Source organism: Coregonus lavaretus (assembly GCF_964263955.1).
Source record: "Coregonus lavaretus genome assembly, contig: HAP1_SCAFFOLD_3044, whole genome shotgun sequence".
In the NCBI taxonomy this organism is placed as follows: Eukaryota; Metazoa; Chordata; class Actinopteri; order Salmoniformes; family Salmonidae; genus Coregonus; species Coregonus lavaretus.
The window spans coordinates 49,052-69,631 of record NW_028166971.1 but is presented as its reverse complement, the minus strand read 5'-3'; the positions used below and the strand labels follow the sequence as shown (position 1 = coordinate 69,631).

Genomic DNA, 20,580 nt, shown 5'->3' with positions numbered 1-20,580 from the left:
TGGTGTGTGTGTGTGTGTTTTAGTGTGTATACAAGGGTTATATTTGGGGTGTGGCGTTCCTCTCTCTCCCGTTCTTCCTTCCTTCCCTCGTGTTTTTAAGGTGTTATAATACAGTAGTGAACTCATCACCAACGCTGCAGTTGAAAACTGCGGCAAAGTTGGCGCAGAAAGATGATGCAACCCTGAGACAACCCTGAGTCTCCTCTTACAGAGCCAGCACTCGAATACATTACCCTTCTCAATAATCACGCTATAATAAAACTTTGTTACAGTGCTGTGTGTGTGTTACGGTGTGTGTGTGTGTGTATGCTAAGTTGTGTGTGTGTGATACAGGGTGTGTGTGTGTGATACAGGGTTGTGTGTGTGATACAGGGTGTGTGTGTGTTACGGTGTGTGTGTGTGTGTATGCTAAGTTGTGTGTGTGTGTGTGTTACGGTGTGTGGTGTGTTTAGTGTGTGTAGTGTCCTCTTACTCGAGCATAGCCCTCATATTACTCTAAACAAACATAAATATCCCGTTATGCAGTACCGGCCCCCAGGGGTCAAATATGAGAACTCCTACGACCATACTGGTCAGAGAAGGATCGCTGTTGGTTTCTGTGAGGTTAACTATAAGAAATGATATCTACCATAGTGGATATCTAACACAGTAGACATCTAACACAATGGATATCTAACATAGTGGATATAGTAGATATCTACGATAGTGGATATCTACCATAGTGGATATAGTAGATACTGTATCTGATACAGTGGATATCTGACACAGTGGATATCTGACACAGTGGATATCGAACACAGTGGATATCGAACACAGTGATATCTGACACAGTGGATATCTGACACAGTGGATATCTGACACAGTGGATATCTGACACAGTGGATATCTGACACAGTGGATATCTGAGTGGATAGGCGTAACTTCATCTGCCAATTGTCTTAATCGTATTTACATAACTCCTATACAGAAAGGACGTTGTGAACTCTGCAAAAGTCCAATGTAAACAGACCCTACCATCTCTCTCTCACACGGACACAAACACACGCACGCACACACACTGTTCCCTGAGCGCCCAGTGGCTATGGTGCAAAAGCGTCCACCACAGCAGTGTGTGTGATTATACAGTAGTTCCTGTTTACGCCATATTTCATCATCATTACTGAAGGAAAAAAACTCTCCTCTATTGATCTGATGCTGCTTCTAATCTCTCTCTCCTCTCTCTCTCTCTCTCCTCCTGCTCCCTCTCTCTCTATTTCGTCTCTCTCTCTCTCTCCCTTTCTTCTCCCTAGATCCCTCTCCTCTCTCTCCCTTTCTTCTCCCTCGATCCCTCTCCTCTCTCTCCCCTCCCTCTCTTCCTGCTCCCTCTCTCGCCATTTTCCTCTCACTCTCTCTTTCATTTTCTCTCCCCCTCTCGCTCTCTCTCTAATTAACAGCTTTCAAGTTTTCCTCAGCGTATCATATAGACCAGTTTCAAAACACATCCCAGTGGTAAACAAGATCATGACTAGTACACACATAACACCCCAAGAAAACAAACACATAGCCTAGTCCAAAAAAAAACACCCAGGAATGCAAAACACACTCATCCATAAAGTGAAGCCTAAACACGACAGATGGATAATGATTACCATGAGAGTGTGTTTGCTCAGAACCACCTGCCACATTACTCATGTAGAGACACCTTTGAGTACTTACCCTGTGTCTCATCAACTACATCCCCTGTCCTACATCTCTCTCGCTTGCAGTGTGTGGTGTGAGTTCTCTCTCTCCTCTCGCTCTCTCTCTCTCTCTCTCTCACTCTCTCTCTCTCTCTCTCTCTCTCTCTCTCTCTCTCCTCTCTCTCTCTCTCTCTCTCTCTCTCTCTCATCTCTCCTCTCTCTCTCTCTCTCTCATCTCTCTCTCATCTCTCTCTCTCATCTCTCTCTCTCTCTCTCTCTCTCTCTCTCTCTCTCTCTCTCTCTCTCTCTCTCTCTCTCTCTCTCTCTCTCTCTCTCTCTCTCTCTCTCAATTCAATGCAATATACTTTATTGACTTGGCAAGTAAAATTACTTACATTGTCAAAGTATAGATATAACAAAAATGGTTGGACCAACAACCAATAATAATAATAGTAGTAGTGGAAATGGGATTACCATTAACAGCAACTACAAACAACAATATTATCTCTCATTCTCTCTCTCTCTCAACATCTCTCTCATTAAGAACACCTTCCTAATACTGAGTTGCACACCCTTTTGCCCTCAGAACAGCCTCAATTCGTCGGGGCATGGACTCTACAAGATGTCGAAAGCGTTCCATAGGATGCTGGCCCATGTTGACTCCAATGCTTCCCACAGTTGTGTCAAGTTGCTGGATGTCCTTTGGGTGGTGGACCACTCTTGATACACACGGCAAACTGTTGAGCATGAAAAACCCAGCAGCGTTGCATTTCTTGACACAAACCAGTGCGCCTGGCACCTACTTCCATACCCATTTCAAGGGCACTTAAATATTTTGTCTTGCCCATTCACCCTCTGAATGGCACACTTACACAATCTATGCCTCAATTGTCTCAAGCTTTACAATCCTTCTTTAACCTGTCTCCTCCCCTTCATCTACACTGATTGAAGTGGATTTAACAAGTGACATCAATAAGGGATCATAGCTTTCACCTGGATTCACCTGGTCAGTCTATGTCATGGAATGTTTTGTACACTCAGTGTCTGTTAGGGAGAGAGAGAAGGAAAAAGTATACAGAGAAAACAGAGAGAACACAGAGAGAGAGAGAGAGAGAGAGAGAGAGAGAGAGAGAGAGAGAGAGAGAGAGAGAGAGAGAGAGCATGTAAAGAAATAACTCCAGCGGACTGCAAGGGTTGACATAAAATAACTTAAACACCTTCCACCCACACCAACCACTTAGTTTCTTTGAATGTGTTTCTGCTCTTACAGTAGCACACACACAGGGGCTACTCTGCATTTCTCAGTGTCTCGCAGACACACACACACACACACACACACAGCTAAAGGCTCTGTGGTAAGTAACAAGTGAAAACACCATCTGTCAAGTCAGAGAGTGTTTTCTTCGCCTCAGCATTTTCTCTGGAATGCCTTGAAGACAAAACACTCCTTGTTCTCACTCTCTCTCATTCTTTTCCTCCTTTCTTCGTCTCTCACTCCATTCTCTCTGCTCCGCCACAATCAGCAAAGTTGTGTGTGTGTGTGTGTGTGTGTGTGCGCGCGAGAAAAGTTGCTAACATAAGCATCGGTCAGCATTAAATGACTTGTGAACAACACCAGAGGGATGAGAAATGCAATGGCTAGCACTGATTAAGTTGATACCGTACCGTGTGTGTGTGTGTATGTTTGCTAAGAAGCGTCAACCTTGGGGTGGGGGCGCTTGTTTCTCAAACACTAACAAAACTATTTCATTATCATCATCGTTACATGGTGCTTGCTTACTTTAAGCTATGGATTTATATAGGTAAAGCTTGTTCAGGAATCTGAATTGACCACCGATGAGGTGACAATTGGCGATTTTCAGTTCACCTTTAGCTGAATTTCGACCAATCATGTAAAAACGCCGCATATAACATATGCATTATAAAGCTAGATTTATTTGAATCAACAGTCGCTTTAAAAATATATATATAATTTTAAACCATGTAGTCTAATATATTTTCACACCACTGCAATGGTGTAGCAATATTCAGACACAAGCATTCCTCTCCCCTCCTCGCGCTAGACCTTTGTCCACCCGCCGGTGCCATGTTGCCATGGCTCCCTCGCTCCGTGCCTATACTCAGCTCGCGCAACCGTCGAGCGAGAAACACAACGTTGTGATGAATCAGCAAGCATGTCTTCCGCTATTGCTGTTACTACCATGGACTGTATGTGACTGTCGCGCGAAATAAACCGAAATAAACGGTTTAGAAAGAATAGTTCCCTAAATATTAATTAAGTGCAAATGATTTGACACAAATGAAAGGAAAGGTTGAGGCTAGACGTTTTAAACTGTAACCCCGCTGTCCGCCGACACCAAAAAACAAACAAATGTCATACAATTAGCCATGCATCTGTCTCGTTCACTCTTGACACAAACATACCTTCTTGGCAATATTAAACAAAGGCACACACAATTATAGACATCAAGATAACTAGAAAGTGACGTCGAGTTTACACTATCATCATTATGCAACGTTAACAACTGTTATGAATCTTACCTCTGAAATAGCAACAGACAGACACACGCTGACCGCGCTGGCGGTTGTTGCGTCCCTATCCAGAGCGGCCCGTTTTTCCGCTCGGGTTGCTTCCGTTTCAGCACCCGAACACTCGGACAGTTCTGCTCTGAATCTCTCCAGACACCTAACCTATAATCACGTTTTCTAGACAGTTCCAACTCGGCTACACACCTAGAATACACGATATACCCTCCTCCTCTAGCTAGGCTACTCTATGTAAACCGATTTACGATGTCTGATTTCTGAAAACCAGGGGGGGGGGGGATTCCCAATCCCCCCGTAGCTCTCGATATGAACAATCTATCTCGCAATTAAGTTATCAAAAACATTCCCAACCATCGCACATGGTATTCTCTCTGCGCTGTAGCGCGATGCTAGCCCTTTCTTTGTCTACTTTAGCTTAGAAAGCCCCCACTCAGTCTGGTTGACATGGCTTGTGCATGTAGCCTATGGCTGGCTGGCTAACCAACTAATCGTGATGAATCAGCAGCACACAGCAGGCAGGGGGAGAGAGAGAGAGAGAGAGAACTGCACAGCACGGTGAGGCTAGCCCTTTAAAAACGGAGTGTCTAGCGCTCCAACGGCATGATGTCGCTGCCGAGGCAGCCAGCAGCACACACACAAACTGGCGGGCGCGGCGTAGAGAAGAGCAGAGCGCGTGCCCACTCAGCAAAACAGGGGCTTCGGTTGAGTGACAACACGCTCTCGCACTCACTACTGAATAACGTTATATATTTCTGTGTTTAAAGGAATATGAGGGCTAGGCCGGAGTAAGAGGACACTTCACACACATCTTAACACACACACAGTGAATCAGTGACAAAGAGTTAGAGTGGACTCACCAAAACGGAAAAATAATTGTCCACCACCCCCACAACAAGACAGGTCCGATATTTCAACTAGGGCCGTCCAAATGCCAAACAGAATTTGTTTAGGAAATATTTTTGTCACGTTTGCTTTCCTCTTGTTGATCCCTATCCTAACCTCTCCTCCTCTCGCGCTTGCCTTCAGTTTAGAGGAGCAAGACGTCAGATGATGTTTGGTCACATGGTTTCATTCATTAACGATCTTTTTATTTATTTCACCTTTATTTAACCAGGTAAGCCAGTTGAGAACAGGTTCTCATTTACAACTGCGACCTGGCCAAGATAAAGCAAAGTAGTGCAATAAAAACAACACAGAGTTACATATGGGGTAAAAAAACATAAAGTCAGAAATACAACAGAAAATATATATACAGTGTGTGCAAATGTAGCAAGTTATGGAGGTAAGGCAATAAATAGGCTATAGTGCAGAATAATTACAATAGTATTAACACTGGAATGCTAGATGTGCAAGAGATTATGTGCAAATAGAGATACTGGGGTGCAAAAGAGCAAAATAAATAACAATATAGGGATGAGGTAGTTGGGTGGGCTAATTTCAGATGGGCTGTGTACAGGTGCAGTGATCGGTAAGGTGCTCTGACAACTGATGCTTAAAGTTATTGAGGGAGATAAGAGTCTCCAGCTTCAGAGATTTTTGCAATTCGTTCCAGTCATTGGCAGCAGAGAACTGGAAGGAATGGCGGCCAAAGGAGGTGTTGGCTTTGGGAATGACCAGTGAGATATACCTGCTGGAGCGCAGACTACGGGTGGGTGCTGCTATGGTGACCAATGAGCTAAGATAAGGCGGGGATTTGCCTAGCAGTGATTTATAGATGGCCTGGAGCCAGTGGGTTTGACGACGGACATGTAGTGAGGACCAGCCAACAAGAGCGTACAGGTCACAGTGGTGGGTAGTGTATGGGGCTTTGGAGACAAAACGGATGGCACTGTGATAGACTACATCCAATTTGCTGAGTAGAGTGTTGGAGGCTATTTTGTAAATGACATCGCCGAAGTCAAGGATCGGTAGGATAGTCAGTTTTACGAGGGCATGTTTGGCAGCATGAGTGAAGGAGGCTTTGTTGCGAAATAGGAAGCCGATTCTAGATTTAACTTTGGATTGGAGATTCTTTATGTGAGTCTGGAAGTTGAGTTTACAGTCTAACCAGACACCTAGATATTTGTAGTTGTCCACATACTCTAGGTCCGACCCGTCGAGAGTGGTGATTCTAGTCGGGTGGGCGGGTGCTAGCAGCATTCGATTGAAAAGCATGCATTTAGTTTTACTAGTGTTTAAGAGCAGTTGAAGGCTACTGAAGGATTGTTGTATGGCATTGAAGCTCGTTTGGAGGTTTGTTAACACAGTGTCCTTATCTATGCAACTTGCAATAAAATAATTTAAAGGGACTGTAGGCTGTAGAAGAGGTCCTTCTGTACTTTTAGATTATTGAGATACACCCTCAAACTTCACAGTAGGCTACAGGTAGACAACGTTATTGAGGGTGCATCTCAATAATCTAAAGCACACTTTAAACTCTTTCCACAGATGGCTGAGTGTCTGCGGGTTTTCGCTCCTCCCTTGTACTTGATTGATGAATTAAAGTAATTAATTAGTAAAGAACTCCCCTCACCTGGTTGTCTAGGTCTTAAATGAAAGGAAAAACTAAAACCCGCAGACACTTGGCTCTCCGTGGAATGAGTTGGACACCCCTGGTCTTAAGTACTGCATATTTCTCTCCTTGTCTTCTTTCATCTGCAGTGGACAGAACAAAACTGGGCCAGAGGAGAGGAGGAAAGGGGGAGAGGAGATGAGAGGAGGGGGAGAGGAGATGAGGAAAGGGGGAGAGGGGGAGAGAGAGGAGATGAGGGGGAGAATAGACGAGAGGAGGGGGAGAGGAGATGAGGAATGGGGGAGAGAGAGAAGACGAGAGGATGGGGAGAGGAGACGAGAGGAAGGGGAGAGGAGATGAGATGAGGAAAGGGGGAGAGAGAGGAGACGAGAGGAGGGGGAGAGGAGACGAGAGGAGGGGGAGAGGAGACGAGATGAGGAGACGAGATGAGGAGAGGAGGAGAGAGAGAAGATGAGAGGAGACGAGAGGAGGAAAGGGGGAGAGGAGACGAGATGAGGAGAGGGAGAGGAGACGAGATGAGGAGAGGGGAGGGGTGGGAAAGGGGGAGAGGATGAAAGTAGGCCACTTTAAATGATCAAGATCCACCCATAATGGTTAGATCTGTACATAACTATAGTTCTGTCTAATCTAGGACTAGGTCCAGTTGACAAGACGCCTAAAATAACCGTTTGAAGGAATGTGTCCCAAAATGGCACCCTATTCCCTTTATAGTGCACTACTTTTAGCCACAGCCCCATGGGCCCTGGTCAAAAGTATTGCACTATAAAGGGAATAGGGTGCCATTTGGGACACAGAGCGTGTCAGAACCACAAAGAGAAGCCCAGAGTGCTGACTCACAGTGTGGCTGTACCATCCTCTTCTCCTTTCTTTCTCCCGTTCTGTCTGTTTGATCCGTCAGCTGCATCTAGAGATACAATATCATCTCTGAGATCATAGTTCTCTCTCTCTCTCACACACACAGGTCAGAGAGGAGACGGTCTGATCTGTCTTGATGGATGAACAATGAATGAGGTCTGGCTATAGGTCTGAATGAGGTCTGGCTATAGGTCTGAATGAGGTCTGGCTATAGGTCTGAATGAGGTGTGGCTATAGCCTAGGACAGGGCTCTCCAACCCTGTTCCTGGAGAGCTACCGTCCTGTAGGATTTTGCTCCAACCCTAATCTAGCGCATCAGATTCTAATTATTAGCTGGTTGATAAGCTGAATCAGGTTAGTTACAACTGGGGTTGGAGTGAAAACCTACAGGAGGGTAGCTCTCCAGGAACAGGATTGGAGAGTCCAGGCCTAGAACCAGTAAAAAAGACAGGGGTGCATTCCTCCTGTTCAAAGGCCTTTGGAATGACACACACACACTTTGTGGGAGGATTAACCGCTATTGAACTCTCCTCTCCCGACGACACTGTGTGTGTGTGTGTGTGTTACTTAGAGTCAAATGGAATCCTCTTGAGGAGCAGGACTTATCTCAACGACACCGGAGGAGAATAACCTTTCAGAATAAAAGAGGGATTAGTGAAACACTTCAGCGTCTACAGTACTAACCCTTCCTCCTGAAAACCCACTGCACACAAATAAACAGAGCCTGCGTCCCAAATGCCACACTATTCCTTTGATAGTGCATTGCTTTTGACCAGGGCTCTGGTCTAAATTAGTGCACTATATAGGGAATAGGGTGGCATTTGGGACGCAGCCAGAGCCACTGGGGCCGGGAGCGTGGAGGGATGCGGGAGACACAGTTTTAATCAAGGCCTTTTAAATTGTTTTTTACACACACACACTTTAATCAAATGCCACTTTTTTAACCGGAATCTAGCTAAGGTAATCCTATAGGCTGCAGGCGGTTAGTATTGTTCAACTGTGATTGGGGAAAATGTTCATCTAGACTGCCGCTTGTCTCTACAGTTTTCTTGCATATTGCTATTATCTTCTACACCTGGTGCCTTGAAAAGTAGGTAGTCTATTCAAACTCCAGACTTTACTATGGATATACAGGCAAACAATTGGCCTGTGCCCTGTATTATTGTTGAAGGCAATATAAAAGTTATTGTAGAAGTAAATTAACTTGGATGACTTTCTTTTAGTTTGACTTTAAAGTTTGAGTATAGAGGAGAGACCTAAGGCCAGAATTATTCATTTTAAAACAAAGTACATTTTACCCCTTTTTTCTCCCCAATTTGATGATATCCAATTGGTAGTTACAGTCTTGTCCCATCGCTGCAACTCCAGTACGGACTCGGGAGAGGTGAAGGTCGAGAGCCATGCGTCCTCCGAAACACGACCCCGCCAAGCCGCACTGCTTCTTGACACACTGCTCGCTTAACCCGGAAGCCAACCGAACCAATGTGTCGGAGGAAACACTGTACAACTAGCGACCGAAGTCAGTGTACATGCGCCTGGCCCGCCACAGGGAGTCGCTAGAGCGCGATGGGACAAGGACATCCCGGCCGGCTAAGCCCCCCCCCCCCCTCCCAAATGTAGATTAGTAGTAGATGTTGGGTAATCCCAAGAGCCAATCTGTGTGTGCGCATTGGCACCCCATTTCCTAGTGCACTACTTTTGGCCAGCCCTATGGGCCCTGGTGAAAAGTAGCGCACTATATAAGGAATACAATGCCATTTCCAACCTTGACTTGAACCTCTCCTGGACCTGAGATGTCACCCACCTCCTTCATATTGCAGACAGTGGTGTTCTAAAACCGGCGGCTCGTTTCCTCCCACACCAAACAATCAGAATCCGTATCTATGGCAGCGAGGGAAAAACTGTCTGCATCCCGACTCCCAAATGGCACCCCATTCCCTATATATAGTAGACAAACTTTTGACCAGGGCCCATAGAGCACTATGTAGGGAATAGGGTGCCATTTGGTACGTAGCAACTCTTTACAAAAGTCTATTTGTGTCGGTGGGGGCACGGGGGTGGAAACCCTACCCCGTTCAGTATGTGACGATGACGGGCGATGACATCTGTAGAACCGTACTTTTCAAGGCAACAGTTCTCTACTGTGACTCCATATGCTGAGGTGAAATAACTGAACAGCTGGAGCTGGGCTGCATCCCAATACTCTATGGTAGGTAGCTTCCTCAACTCGCCTCCTTTCACTACCATAACTAAATATACAATTTAGGCCAGAGCATTTGGTAATTGACCATACACATTTTTCCTAATCAGCACCAAAACATACAAATGAATAGTTACATATTAAAGTGTATGATGATGATAATGGATATAAAGTAGGTATATTAGCACTTTAAGGTTAAATATCATGTTCCCTTTTAGAGAGACACATCATAACATGGTAGCTTCTTCACTGAAGGATGAGTCTTATTCACTTAACAGACACACAGAATGTCTGCAGACGATCAGATTGTTCCATCATGTTGCTGCGGTTACTGAGATGTTGAATACTTCTCCAGGTATGGTTTAGTTCTGGTAATCTAAGCAGATGCCAGATGAACCCACATATGATAATGATTTAGGTTTGTGTTTTCAGATCCATGGTTTTCTTCCAGAGACAGAGGTAATCTGACATGGAACAATACAAATAGAAACTTGAGGAAGAAGCAGTTGAGCTGTCCGAAAGCTTGCATTGACCTTGTACCTGACCCTGTGTGAGACAAACCCTTCCTGAGTCAAAAGGTCACACCATGTAAACAATGGAACTGCCTTGACGTGGCGACCAATATTGTCACACAGTAGAGAGAGGTTTAGATGGTGACCAGGGCCTGAAAATAACGTTTTGGCATGCCAGCCAGTGTGACTCATGGATTGAAAAATTCACCAGTCACCCAGACTTTTTACCAGCACTTGTCTGGTGGCTAGTGTTTATTTTCTGTCTTGATTGTGACCACAACAGACAGACAATAAAATATATAAAAAACAAAAACAACTAAAATTATCAAAACAATTGTTGTTCAGTCAGTCCATAAAATATCACTGTAGGCCAAAAACAAAGAAAAAACTAAAATGACAAGAAAATGGCAACAAACAAAATAAAAAAGGTTTTCATAGCATGATCTGGCTTCATATAAAATACATTGTAGCGATCTGCATTGTACACTTACTGTGCGTCCCAAATGTTAGCCTGTTGCCTTTATAGTGCACTACTTTTGACCCCTATGGGGGGGGGGGGGGGGGAGATAGGGTGCAATATGGGACGCATCCTTAAAAATGGCTTGCCTGGCTACCCAAACTCCTTGCTCCGGGGACGTTAGTTTCTTCTCGGCAATGAGTCTGGATGAGTACCTTCACGACGATTTCTAGAACGGAAAAACATTCTAACCATTCTGATTAGTCCCAGAAACCAATGGCAAATGTGAGTAAAGCGGCGTTTTGAAAATTCGTCATTGGCTTTGATTGGTTAGAGATGATCCAGTCACTGATTACTTTTGTACAACACCCCTCATTTTGACGTCACCACAAACAACTTCAACGATGGCAGTCTCAGACTGAAGTGTGTAGCGAACAGAGCAGTGGAAGAATTCAGTTTGAGTCATCAGGCAAAAAGAAATGGTCGCCTCATCACTGAAGCCATCTGTTGCCTGCTGTAGCTCCAGGGGCAACATTAAAGAAACTCTCAGAAAGAAATGCATTGCATAGAACAGATATGATTCCTCTGTCATGTAGAATAAGGAATCATCTCAGCTCTATGCATTACATTTCTATCTTAAATATTCACTGATGTTTTAGGTGTTGTGTGTGTGTGTGTGTCTCCATCTCAGTTGTTCTTCTTGACAGGTCCTGGTGGGTTTCTCCTGAGGCTGAGTCCTGGCTTGCCGTTGACCCCTGACCCCTGGCTGACCCCAGGCTGCTGCAGGACCTTGTCCAGGGTGGTCTTCTTAATGGCTGCCGGGGAGATACGCTCCTGGTCCGCTAGGAACTGCAGCTCCCTGAGGGGGTGGGGGGGAGAAGGGGGTAAGTCAGCGTGTGTGTCTATGGTTTCAGGCGTGTGTGTCTCTCTCTCTCTCCCCTCACCGTGTCCTGATACATGAAGCCTCCACGGCGTTGATGAGCAGACTGCGGAAGCCGCCACTCTCCATGACGTGCAGGGCGTGAATGGTGGCTCCCCCGGGGGAACACACATTGTCCTTCAGCTGGCCAGGGTGCAGCTCAGAGTCCAACAACATCTTAGCTGCTCCCTGGGGGGGGGGGGGGGGGGGGAGTCACCATCAGTCAACCACAAAACCATTAGGGGCATCATATTGACTCCTTTTAGATTTTACAATTAAAAAGGGAGCTTGGGGGGGATACAGATAGTAAGCTCAGACTTTTCGGGGCTAGCACCGGAAACACGGTGCCAAAATAGCCAGTGTGAATCTGGGTCAAGAACATCACCTAGAATGCTCACTGTCCAATCACAAAAGCTGCACAGTCACTTAATTTCCACATGCTAGTGATGCCTGTAATGTGTTCTGCACGTTATTTTGATAATAACTATTTCCTCCTTCCATCTGAGAACAAAAACAAAATACTTTCATCCCTGCAAAAACATTGGTTGCTATGCCTAACAAAAATGGTTGCTATATAGCAGGCTGGCTAAGTCTTCTTACTCAGCCAACTAAGCTAAAAACTCTACAGCTGGAAGGGCAGCAAACGCTCAATTTCGTCTGTTTTCATAGCTTTTCTATTTACATTTAATTGGATATATCCATCATAATAATATTATTGCATTATTTCGCCTGGATCAGAAAAGTTGATGTATTTTTCATGCACAGCATTCTCTGTTCTTATACAAACCATCACTGTTGGAAATCAAATGCTAGGCTAGAAGCAATGGAAAATAATGTGTTAATAAATGTCTTATTGCGACATTGGTCGCGAGTCAGAGATATAATATAAGTTGCATGTTGTGTTTGTCCATTAGCCCTGGGCTTTGGAATACAAGTGTGAATCCTTAGCCAAGGGCTAAGCCTGGGGCTAAGAACAATGCAGTGTGAAAATGTCTTACATTTGTTCTATACAGGCAACAAAGTGAAATGTCCTACATTCTACTCCTGTTGCTCTAATTTACTGTTAGTGCTCTGGTCTGTCTGGTGTAATGATGTGTTACTGTTAGTGCTCTGGTCTGTCTGGTTTAATGATGTGTTACTGTTAGTGCTCTGGTCTGTCTGGTGTAATGATGTGTTACTGTTAGTGCTCTGGTCTGTCTGGTGTAATGATGTGTTACTGTTAGTGCTCTGGTCTGTCGGGTGTAATGATGAGTTACTGTTAGTGCTCTGGTCTGTCTGGCTTAATGATGTGTTACTGTTAGTGCTCTGGTCTGTCTGGCTTAATGATGTGTTACTGTTAGTGCTCTGGTCTGTCGGGTGTAATGATGAGTTACTGTTAGTGCTCTGGTCTGTCTGGCTTAATGATGTGTTACTGTTAGTGCTCTGGTCTGTCTGGTGTAATGATGTGTTACTGTTAGTGCTCTGGTCTGTCTGGTGTAATGATGTGTTACTGTTAGTGCTCTGGTCTGTCTGGTGTAATGATGTGTTACTGTTAGTGCTCTGGTCTGTCTGGTGTAATGATGTGTTACTGTTAGTGCTCTGGTCTGTCTGGTGTAATGATGAGTTACTGTTAGGGCAGTACTGAGCAGTTAGGCCTGTGCTGTAATGATATGTTACAGGGTGATGCTGTGACGTTACCGACCAGTAGTGCCTGAGCTCCCAGTCTGACCGCTAGTCTCCTGGGTAGACCCATCTTCACCCCTCCGTCAGCTAGAGCATCCAGAGCTGTGAACGCCTATCACACACACACACACACACACACACACACACACCTTCAGGCCATAAGTCACTGAATCAGTGAGGTAAACACATTGTGAGTGGGTGCTTAGTGATAATTGGACTGAATTCCTATGAGAAAAATACATTATGTTTTTGCAGCTCTCCACATGAATTAAACAAAATATTTATATAAAAAAAGTTTGTAGTTAACGTCTCTTATTTAAAAATCAATGGCACTTGTTGCCATGTTGACTTCTCTCCCACCCACATTGTTAGAGAGTCTAGCATGCAGTTTCCCCCTTAGGCACTGACCCAAGGTCAATTTACTGTGGATCCGTCCCAAATGCATATATAGTGCACTACTTAGGAAATAGGGTGTCAATTGGGACGCACTATAAACCTCATAGTCGAGGTGAGGATAGGAGTACTATAAACTGATCCAATATCTGTACTTAGGGGGCAAGTTCTACCTGGAGAGCAGTGTGTAATGTGTATGGAGGAAGGTCAACAGTGACTCGCATAGGCATGGCCACGCCCTCTACCCCCCTGATACGTCAAAAGTGAGTCTCGTAGACGGGGTCAGGCCCCTGTACCTCTCCCTGATAGGTCAACAGTGACTCACGTAGGCGGGGCCGCTGCCGCTGAGGCCGGTTACGGCATCGATAAGGTCCTCCTCCACCTCTGTACAGAACCCAACACTGGCCATAAGCTGCTCCAACAACTTACCATCCTCCACCTGCGAGAGAGAGATAGGGGGTTGGGGGAGAGGAGAGAGATAATGGGGGGGGGGGGAGAGAGATAGGGGGTTGGGGGAGAGGAGAGAGATGATGGGGGGGGGGAGAGAAAGAGAGCGGTATTTACTGCACACTGTAGAAAAACTTTTTTGCAATGGAAACGGGTTCAGCCGGTTTTCTTCTGTTTGGTGCCTAATGTATGTGTGTACCTCAGCGTGTGTGTGTGTGTGTGTGTGTGTGTGTACCTCAGCGTGTGTGTGTACCTCAGCGTGTGTGTGTGTGTGTGTGTGTACCTCAGCGTGTGTGTGTGTGTGTGTACCTCTGCGTGTGTGTGTGTGTGTGTACCTCTGCGTGTGTGTGTGTGTACCTCAGCGTGTGTGTACCTCAGCGTGTGTGTGTGTGTGTGTACCTCAGCGTGTGTGTGTGTGTGTGTACCTCAGCGTGTGTGTGTGTGTGTGTGTGTGTACCTCAGCGTGTGTGTGTGTACCTCAGCGTGTGTGTGTGTACCTCAGCGTGTGTGTGTGTACCTCAGCGTGTGTACCTCAGCGTGTGTGTGTGTACCTCAGCGTGTGTGTGTGTACCTCAGCGTGTGTGTGTGTACCTCAGCGTGTGTGTGTGTACCTCAGCGTGTGTGTGTGTACCTCAGCGTGTGTGTGTGTGTGTGTACCTCAGCGTGTGTGTGTGTGTGTGTGTACCTCAGCGTGTGTGTGTGTGTGTACCTCAGCGTGTGTGTGTGTGTGTGTACCTCAGCGTGTGTGTGTGTGTGTGTACCTCAGCGTGTGTGTGTGTGTGTACCTCAGCGTGTGTGTGTGTGTACCTCAGCGTGTGTGTGTGTGTACCTCAGCGTGTGTGTGTGTGTGTGTGTGTGTGTACCTCAGCGTGTGTGTGTGTGTGTACCTCAGCGTGTGTTTGTGTGTGTGTGTACCTCAGCGTGTGTGTGTGTGTGTACCTCAGCGTGTGTGTGTGTGTGTACCTCAGCGTGTGTGTGTGTGTGTACCTCAGCGTGTGTGTGTGTACCTCAGCGTGTGTGTGTGTACCTCAGCGTGTGTGTGTGTGTGTGTACCTCAGCGTGTGTGTGTGTGTGTTTGTGTGTGTGTACCTCAGCGTGTGTGTGTGTGTGTGTGTGTACCTCAGCGTGTGTGTGTGTGTACCTCAGCGTGTGTGTGTGTACCTCAGCGTGTGTGTGTGTGTACCTCAGCGTGTGTGTGTGTGTGTGTGTGTGTGTACCTCAGCGTGTGTGTGTGTACCTCAGCGTGTGTGTGTGTACCTCAGCGTGTGTTCCTGTAGCGTAGACTGTAGCTCCCTCTCTCACCACAACGGGGGTGTTGGTCATACACCTCATCACCTTGGGGAACGGACGGTACTGAAGCAGCTTCTGGAGGGGGGAGAGGAGAGAGACGGGGTAGTGAAGGAGAGAGAGAGGAAAAGAGAGAAACAAATACTTGTAAGATTTGTCAAGATCAATTATTTGACAAGAGAACATGTGTGAGTGGATGGGGGGGGGTGAGGGGGTCAGACAGAGGAGGATAAGGTACAGGAGGAGGTACAGGAAGGAGACTTCTAAATGGAGGAGGAGACGGGGCTCTGTTATGTAAATAACAACAAAAGGTGAGTGTCATAGAAAGAGAATTAGAAGAATCCTTGGGTCCTGGCAGCAATGATGTTTAACAGACACCTGGTCCATTCACCATTCTTTTTGTTCTTCAATATTGGGCCAGTTACCGAAAGGTTGCTAGTTCAAATCCCAGAGCCAACAAGGTGAAAAATCGGTCGGTATGCCCTTAATCCTAATTTGCTCCAGGGGCACCGTACTACTATGGCTGACCCTGTAAAACAACTCATTACTGCACCTACTTATGTGACAATAGAACATTTTATTACGTTTTTCTCTGACATCAAGGACAGAACTACATAGGTAGTGCCTAACAAGCCTCTTTTTCAATTGATCCATGGACTCTACCAGACCGGTCCAGGACAGGTTCTGACCTTCTGTGTGTGTGTGTGTGTGTTGAGTGCATCCCTGCGTGTGTGTGTGTGTGTGTGTGTGTGTCCTTTCTGACCTTCTGTGTGTGTGTGTGTGTGTGTGTGTTTTCTGACCTTCTCTATAGAGCTGATGGTGACTCCTGCAGCGCAGGACACTATGAGGTGTCTGTCCTCTATGTCTGGTCCGATCTCATCCAGCACAAAGGGGATGATGTGTGGTTTGACTGCCAGGAACAGGACATCACTCTTGTTCACCACCTCCTTGTTACTGGTGGTGAGGATAGCACCCATTTTCTAGAGAAGGAGGGAGAGAGAGGGGGGAGGGAGGAAGAGACAGAAAGATGGGAAGAGAGACAGAAAGATGGGAAGAGAGAGAGAGAGAGAGAGAGAGAGAGAGAGAGAGAGAGAGAGAGAGAGAGAGAGAGAGAGAGAGAGGGGAGGAAGAGACAAAGATGGGAAGAGAGAGAGAGAGAGGGGAGGAAGAGACAAAGATGGGAAGAGAGAGAGAGAGAGAGAGAGAGAGAGAGAGAGAGAGAGAGAGAGAGGAGGAAGAGACAGAAAGATGGGAAGAGAGAGGGAGAAACAGGTTAAGAGTGAAGATGCAAGTCCTTCTAGGATCTGTACACACACAATGCAGAGCCCTCATACAAACGTTGAAGAGTCACCTACCTATACACTCAGACACAGACAGACAGCCTCCTGGCCATGTAAACACCTCCACACCTTCCAGGCCATGTAAACACATCCACACCTTCCAGGCCATGTAAACACATCCACACCTTCCAGGCCATGTAAACACATCCACACCTTCCTGGCCATGTAAACACCTCCACACCTTCCAGGCCATGTAAACACCTCCACACCCTCCAGGCCATGTAAACACCTCCACACCTTCCAGGCCATGTAAACACATCCACACCTTCCAGGCCATGTAAACACATCCACACCTTCCAGGCCATGTAAACACCTCCACACCTTCCAGGCCATGTAAACACATCCACACCTTCCAGGCCATGTAAACACCTCCACACCTTCCAGGCCATGTAAACACATCCACACCTTCCAGGCCATGTAAACACATCCACACCTTCCAGGCCATGTAAACACATCCACACCTTCCAGGCCATGTAAACACCTCCACACCTTCCAGGCCATGTAAACACATCCACACCTTCCAGGCCATGTAAACACCTCCACACCTTCCAGGCCATGTAAACACATCCACACCTTCCAGGCCATGTAAACACATCCACACCTTCCAGGCCATGTAAACACCTCCACACCTTCCAGGCCATGTAAACACCTCCACACCTTCCAGGCCATGTAAACACCTCCACACCTTCCAGGCCATGTAAACACCTCCACACCTTCCAGGCCATGTAAACACCTCCACACCTTCCAGGCCATGTAAACACCTCCACACCTTCCAGGCCATGTAAACACATCCACACCTTCCAGGCCATGTAAACACATCCACACCTTCCAGGCCATGTAAACACCTCCACACCTTCCAGGCCATGTAAACACATCCACACCTTCCAGGCCATGTAAACACATCCACACAGACACACAGAGAACAAACACACATCCCTGCCTCTTACCCGCAGGCCAGCAACAGTAGGCAGATCAGTATCTGGAGAACTGGCTATGATTCTCTGAGTAGCTATTACACCTGGGGGAGATAGAGAGAGAGAAGGGGGGTGAGAGGGTTAACGAGAGAGAGAGAGAGTGAGAGAGGATGGGGGACAGAAAGGGTTAAAGAGAGAAAGCGAGAGAGATAGAGGTAAGGTTAATGCACACAACAAAGATTTGAGTCACTGGAACTAAAACTGATAACAGCGACCGTTTGTTGACAGTTAGTCTTTTGACATTTCAGGGCCCAGTCAGAGTGACCCGCCCTGGCCGGCCAGATAAAAAAAAGTGGGTCACGGCCCTGTCTGTCATCATAACCGGTTGGCGGTTTCTTACCCGCAGCTGTGAACCCTTTCACCAGCGCATGAGCCAGCTGGCCCGCTCCGATGAATCCTACGCTCATTTTTCTGGTGATGTGGCTTGTCTTGTCCTGCAAAGCACAGATCAGTTAGCACAAAAACTTTAGCTAACCAGTTGGTCCCATGTTTCATAAGCTGAAATAAAAGATCCCAGAAATGTTCCATATGCACAAAAAGCTTATTTCTCTCAAATGTTGTGCACAAATTTGTTTACATCCCTGTTAGTAAGCATTTCTCCTTTTTCAAAATATTCCATTCCATGGTATGGACATAAATTACGGACAACGAACACAATTGCATTTTATCGACGGCGATTTTAATGCACAGAAATACCATGACGAGATACTGAAGCCCATTTCTTTTAAGGTATCTGTGACCAACAGATCCATATTCCCAGTCATGTGAAATCCATAGATTAGGGCCTAATTAATTTATTTAATTTGACTGATTTCCTCATATTAACTAACTCAGTAAAATATTTTTAAAATTGTTGTATGTTGAGTTTTTATTTTTGTTCAGCTGGGAATATTTAGCATAACATTTAGTTAGGTAGGCATCTTGCATGATCTCGTTTGAGGTTCAAGACATTGATCAATACATCAATCAATACATTGTAATGCATAACTAGCTAGCTATAACCAGATACTTTTACACTTACTGTAGCTGTTTATCTAATCATGATTCGTTCTTGCAGCAGCAAATATAGCTAGCAGTACTTGTAGCATTAGCAATGGCTATTTACAGTAGTGCTGCAGTACTATTTTGGTCTATGATGCTTTCCCACTAGCTGGCTTGTTTGACTGAGCCACAAATTAATTAATGAACAACAGGACATACATTGCTTAAATTGTTCTTTGCAAAATAGGTACTCTTACCTTCTGTAAGATTTCCAAACCCTTTGGCCGCTGGACAGACACACCGGTGCAGTTACCGTTATTTCACCGGTTTTAGAATGAAATAAAACACCACTTCTGTGTCAACGTGGCTTCCAATCTCCATTTGTTCCGGGTAGCCGGCATGACGCGCATAAGAAAGGACCAATGAATGGAGACTCCTGACCAATCCGCCTAAATATTAGGCTCGTTGATTCACTTATGGGCGGAGTTTGTGGACCCCGTGCCCAATTGCATCATTTTTCATAATAATAAGTAGGTGGAGACCAAATATAGGTCAAGTTCAATGCCATATGTACATTGTAGAAGTAGGTTATGTTTATTTTGTGCCAACATGTCAACCTCTTGACTTCCAGTGCCACCATATATAACCTATAGAGAGTGTGGGACTGAATGAAATCAGTTGAAAGAGCTGTTCAAATCAAATCAAATTTTATTGGCCACATGCGCCGAATACAACAGGTGCAGACATTACAGTGAAATGCTTACTTACAGCCCTTAACCAACAGTGCATTTATTTTTTAACAAAAAAGTGTTGAGAAAAAAAGAGCAGAAGTAAAATAAAATAACAGTAGGGAGGCTATATATACAGGGGGGTACCGGTGTAGAGTCAATGTGCGGGGGCACCGGCTAGTTGAGGTAGTTGAAGTAATATGTACATGTGGGTAGAGTTAAAGTGACTATGCATAAATAATTAACAGAGTAGCAGCAGCGTAAAAGGATGGGGTGGGGGGGCAGTGCAAATAGTCCGGGTAGCCATGATTAGCTGTTCAGGAGTCTTATGTCTTGGGGGTAGAAGCTGTTGAGAAGTCTTTTGGACCTAGACTTGGCACTCCGGTACCGCTTGCCGTGCGGTAGCAGAGAGAACAGTATATGACTAGGGTGGCTGGAGTCTTTGACAATTTTGAGGGCCTTCCTCTGACACCGCCTGGTATAGAGGTCCTGGATGGCAGGAAGCTTGGCCCCAGTGATGTACTGGGCCGTTCGCACTACCCTCTGTAGTGCCTTGCGGTCGGAGGCCAAGCAGTTGCCATACCAGTCAGGATGCTCTCGATGGTGCAGCTGTATAATTTTTTGAGGATCTGAGGACCCATGCCAAATCTTTTCAGTCTCCTGAGGGGGAATAGGTTTTGTCGTGCCCTCTTCACGACTGTCTTGGTGTGTTTGGACCATGATAGTTTGTTGGTGATGTGGACACCAAGGAACTTGAAGCTCTCAACCTGTTCCACTACAGCCCCGTCGATGAGAATGGGGGCGTGCTCAGTCCTCTTTTTTTTCCTGTAGTCCACAATCATCTCCTTTGTCTTGGTCACGTTGAGGGAGAGGTTGTTGTCCTGGCACCACACGGCCAGGTCTCTGACCTCCTCCCTATAGGCTGTCTCATCGTTGTCGGTGATCAGGCCTACCACTGTTGTGTCGTCGGCAAACTTAATGATGGTGTTGGAGTCGTGCCTGGCCATGCAGTCATGGGTGAACAGGGAGTACAGAAGGGGACTGAGCACGCACCCCTGAGGGGCCCCCGTGTTGAGGATCAGTGTGGCAGATGTGTTGTTACCTACCC

General features: G+C 46.0%; 1 protein-coding gene across 1 annotated transcript; it reads right to left on the bottom strand.

Moving 5' to 3' along the window:
* Window positions 1-10,502: 10,502 nt before the first annotated feature.
* LOC311114053 (pyrroline-5-carboxylate reductase 1, mitochondrial-like) lies at window positions 10,503-19,123 on the bottom strand. The gene is made up of 9 exons (XM_084189326.1): window positions 19,002-19,123; window positions 18,104-18,197; window positions 17,737-17,807; window positions 16,250-16,429; window positions 15,420-15,527; window positions 14,041-14,154; window positions 13,342-13,434; window positions 11,686-11,849; window positions 10,503-11,600 (listed from the first exon to the last, which is right to left on the bottom strand). Exons 2-9 carry the CDS (start codon window positions 18,168-18,170, stop codon window positions 11,429-11,431), a joined length of 969 nt encoding a protein of 322 aa, XP_084045452.1. The 5' UTR covers window positions 18,171-18,197; window positions 19,002-19,123; the 3' UTR covers window positions 10,503-11,428.
* Between the last annotated feature and the right edge of the window lie 1,457 nt (window positions 19,124-20,580).

Coding starts and splice junctions, on each gene's coding strand:
- LOC311114053 (XM_084189326.1), bottom strand. CDS start 18,170: ATGAGCGTAGGATTCATCGGAGCGGGCCAGCTGGCTCATGCGCTGGTG. Junction 17,808..18,103: donor GAAAGGGTTCACAGCTGCGG/GTAAGAAACCGC, acceptor TATCTCCCCCAG/GTGTAATAGCTACTCAGAGA. Junction 11,601..11,685: donor GCTTCATGTATCAGGACACG/GTGAGGGGAGAG, acceptor CCACCCCCTCAG/GGAGCTGCAGTTCCTAGCGG.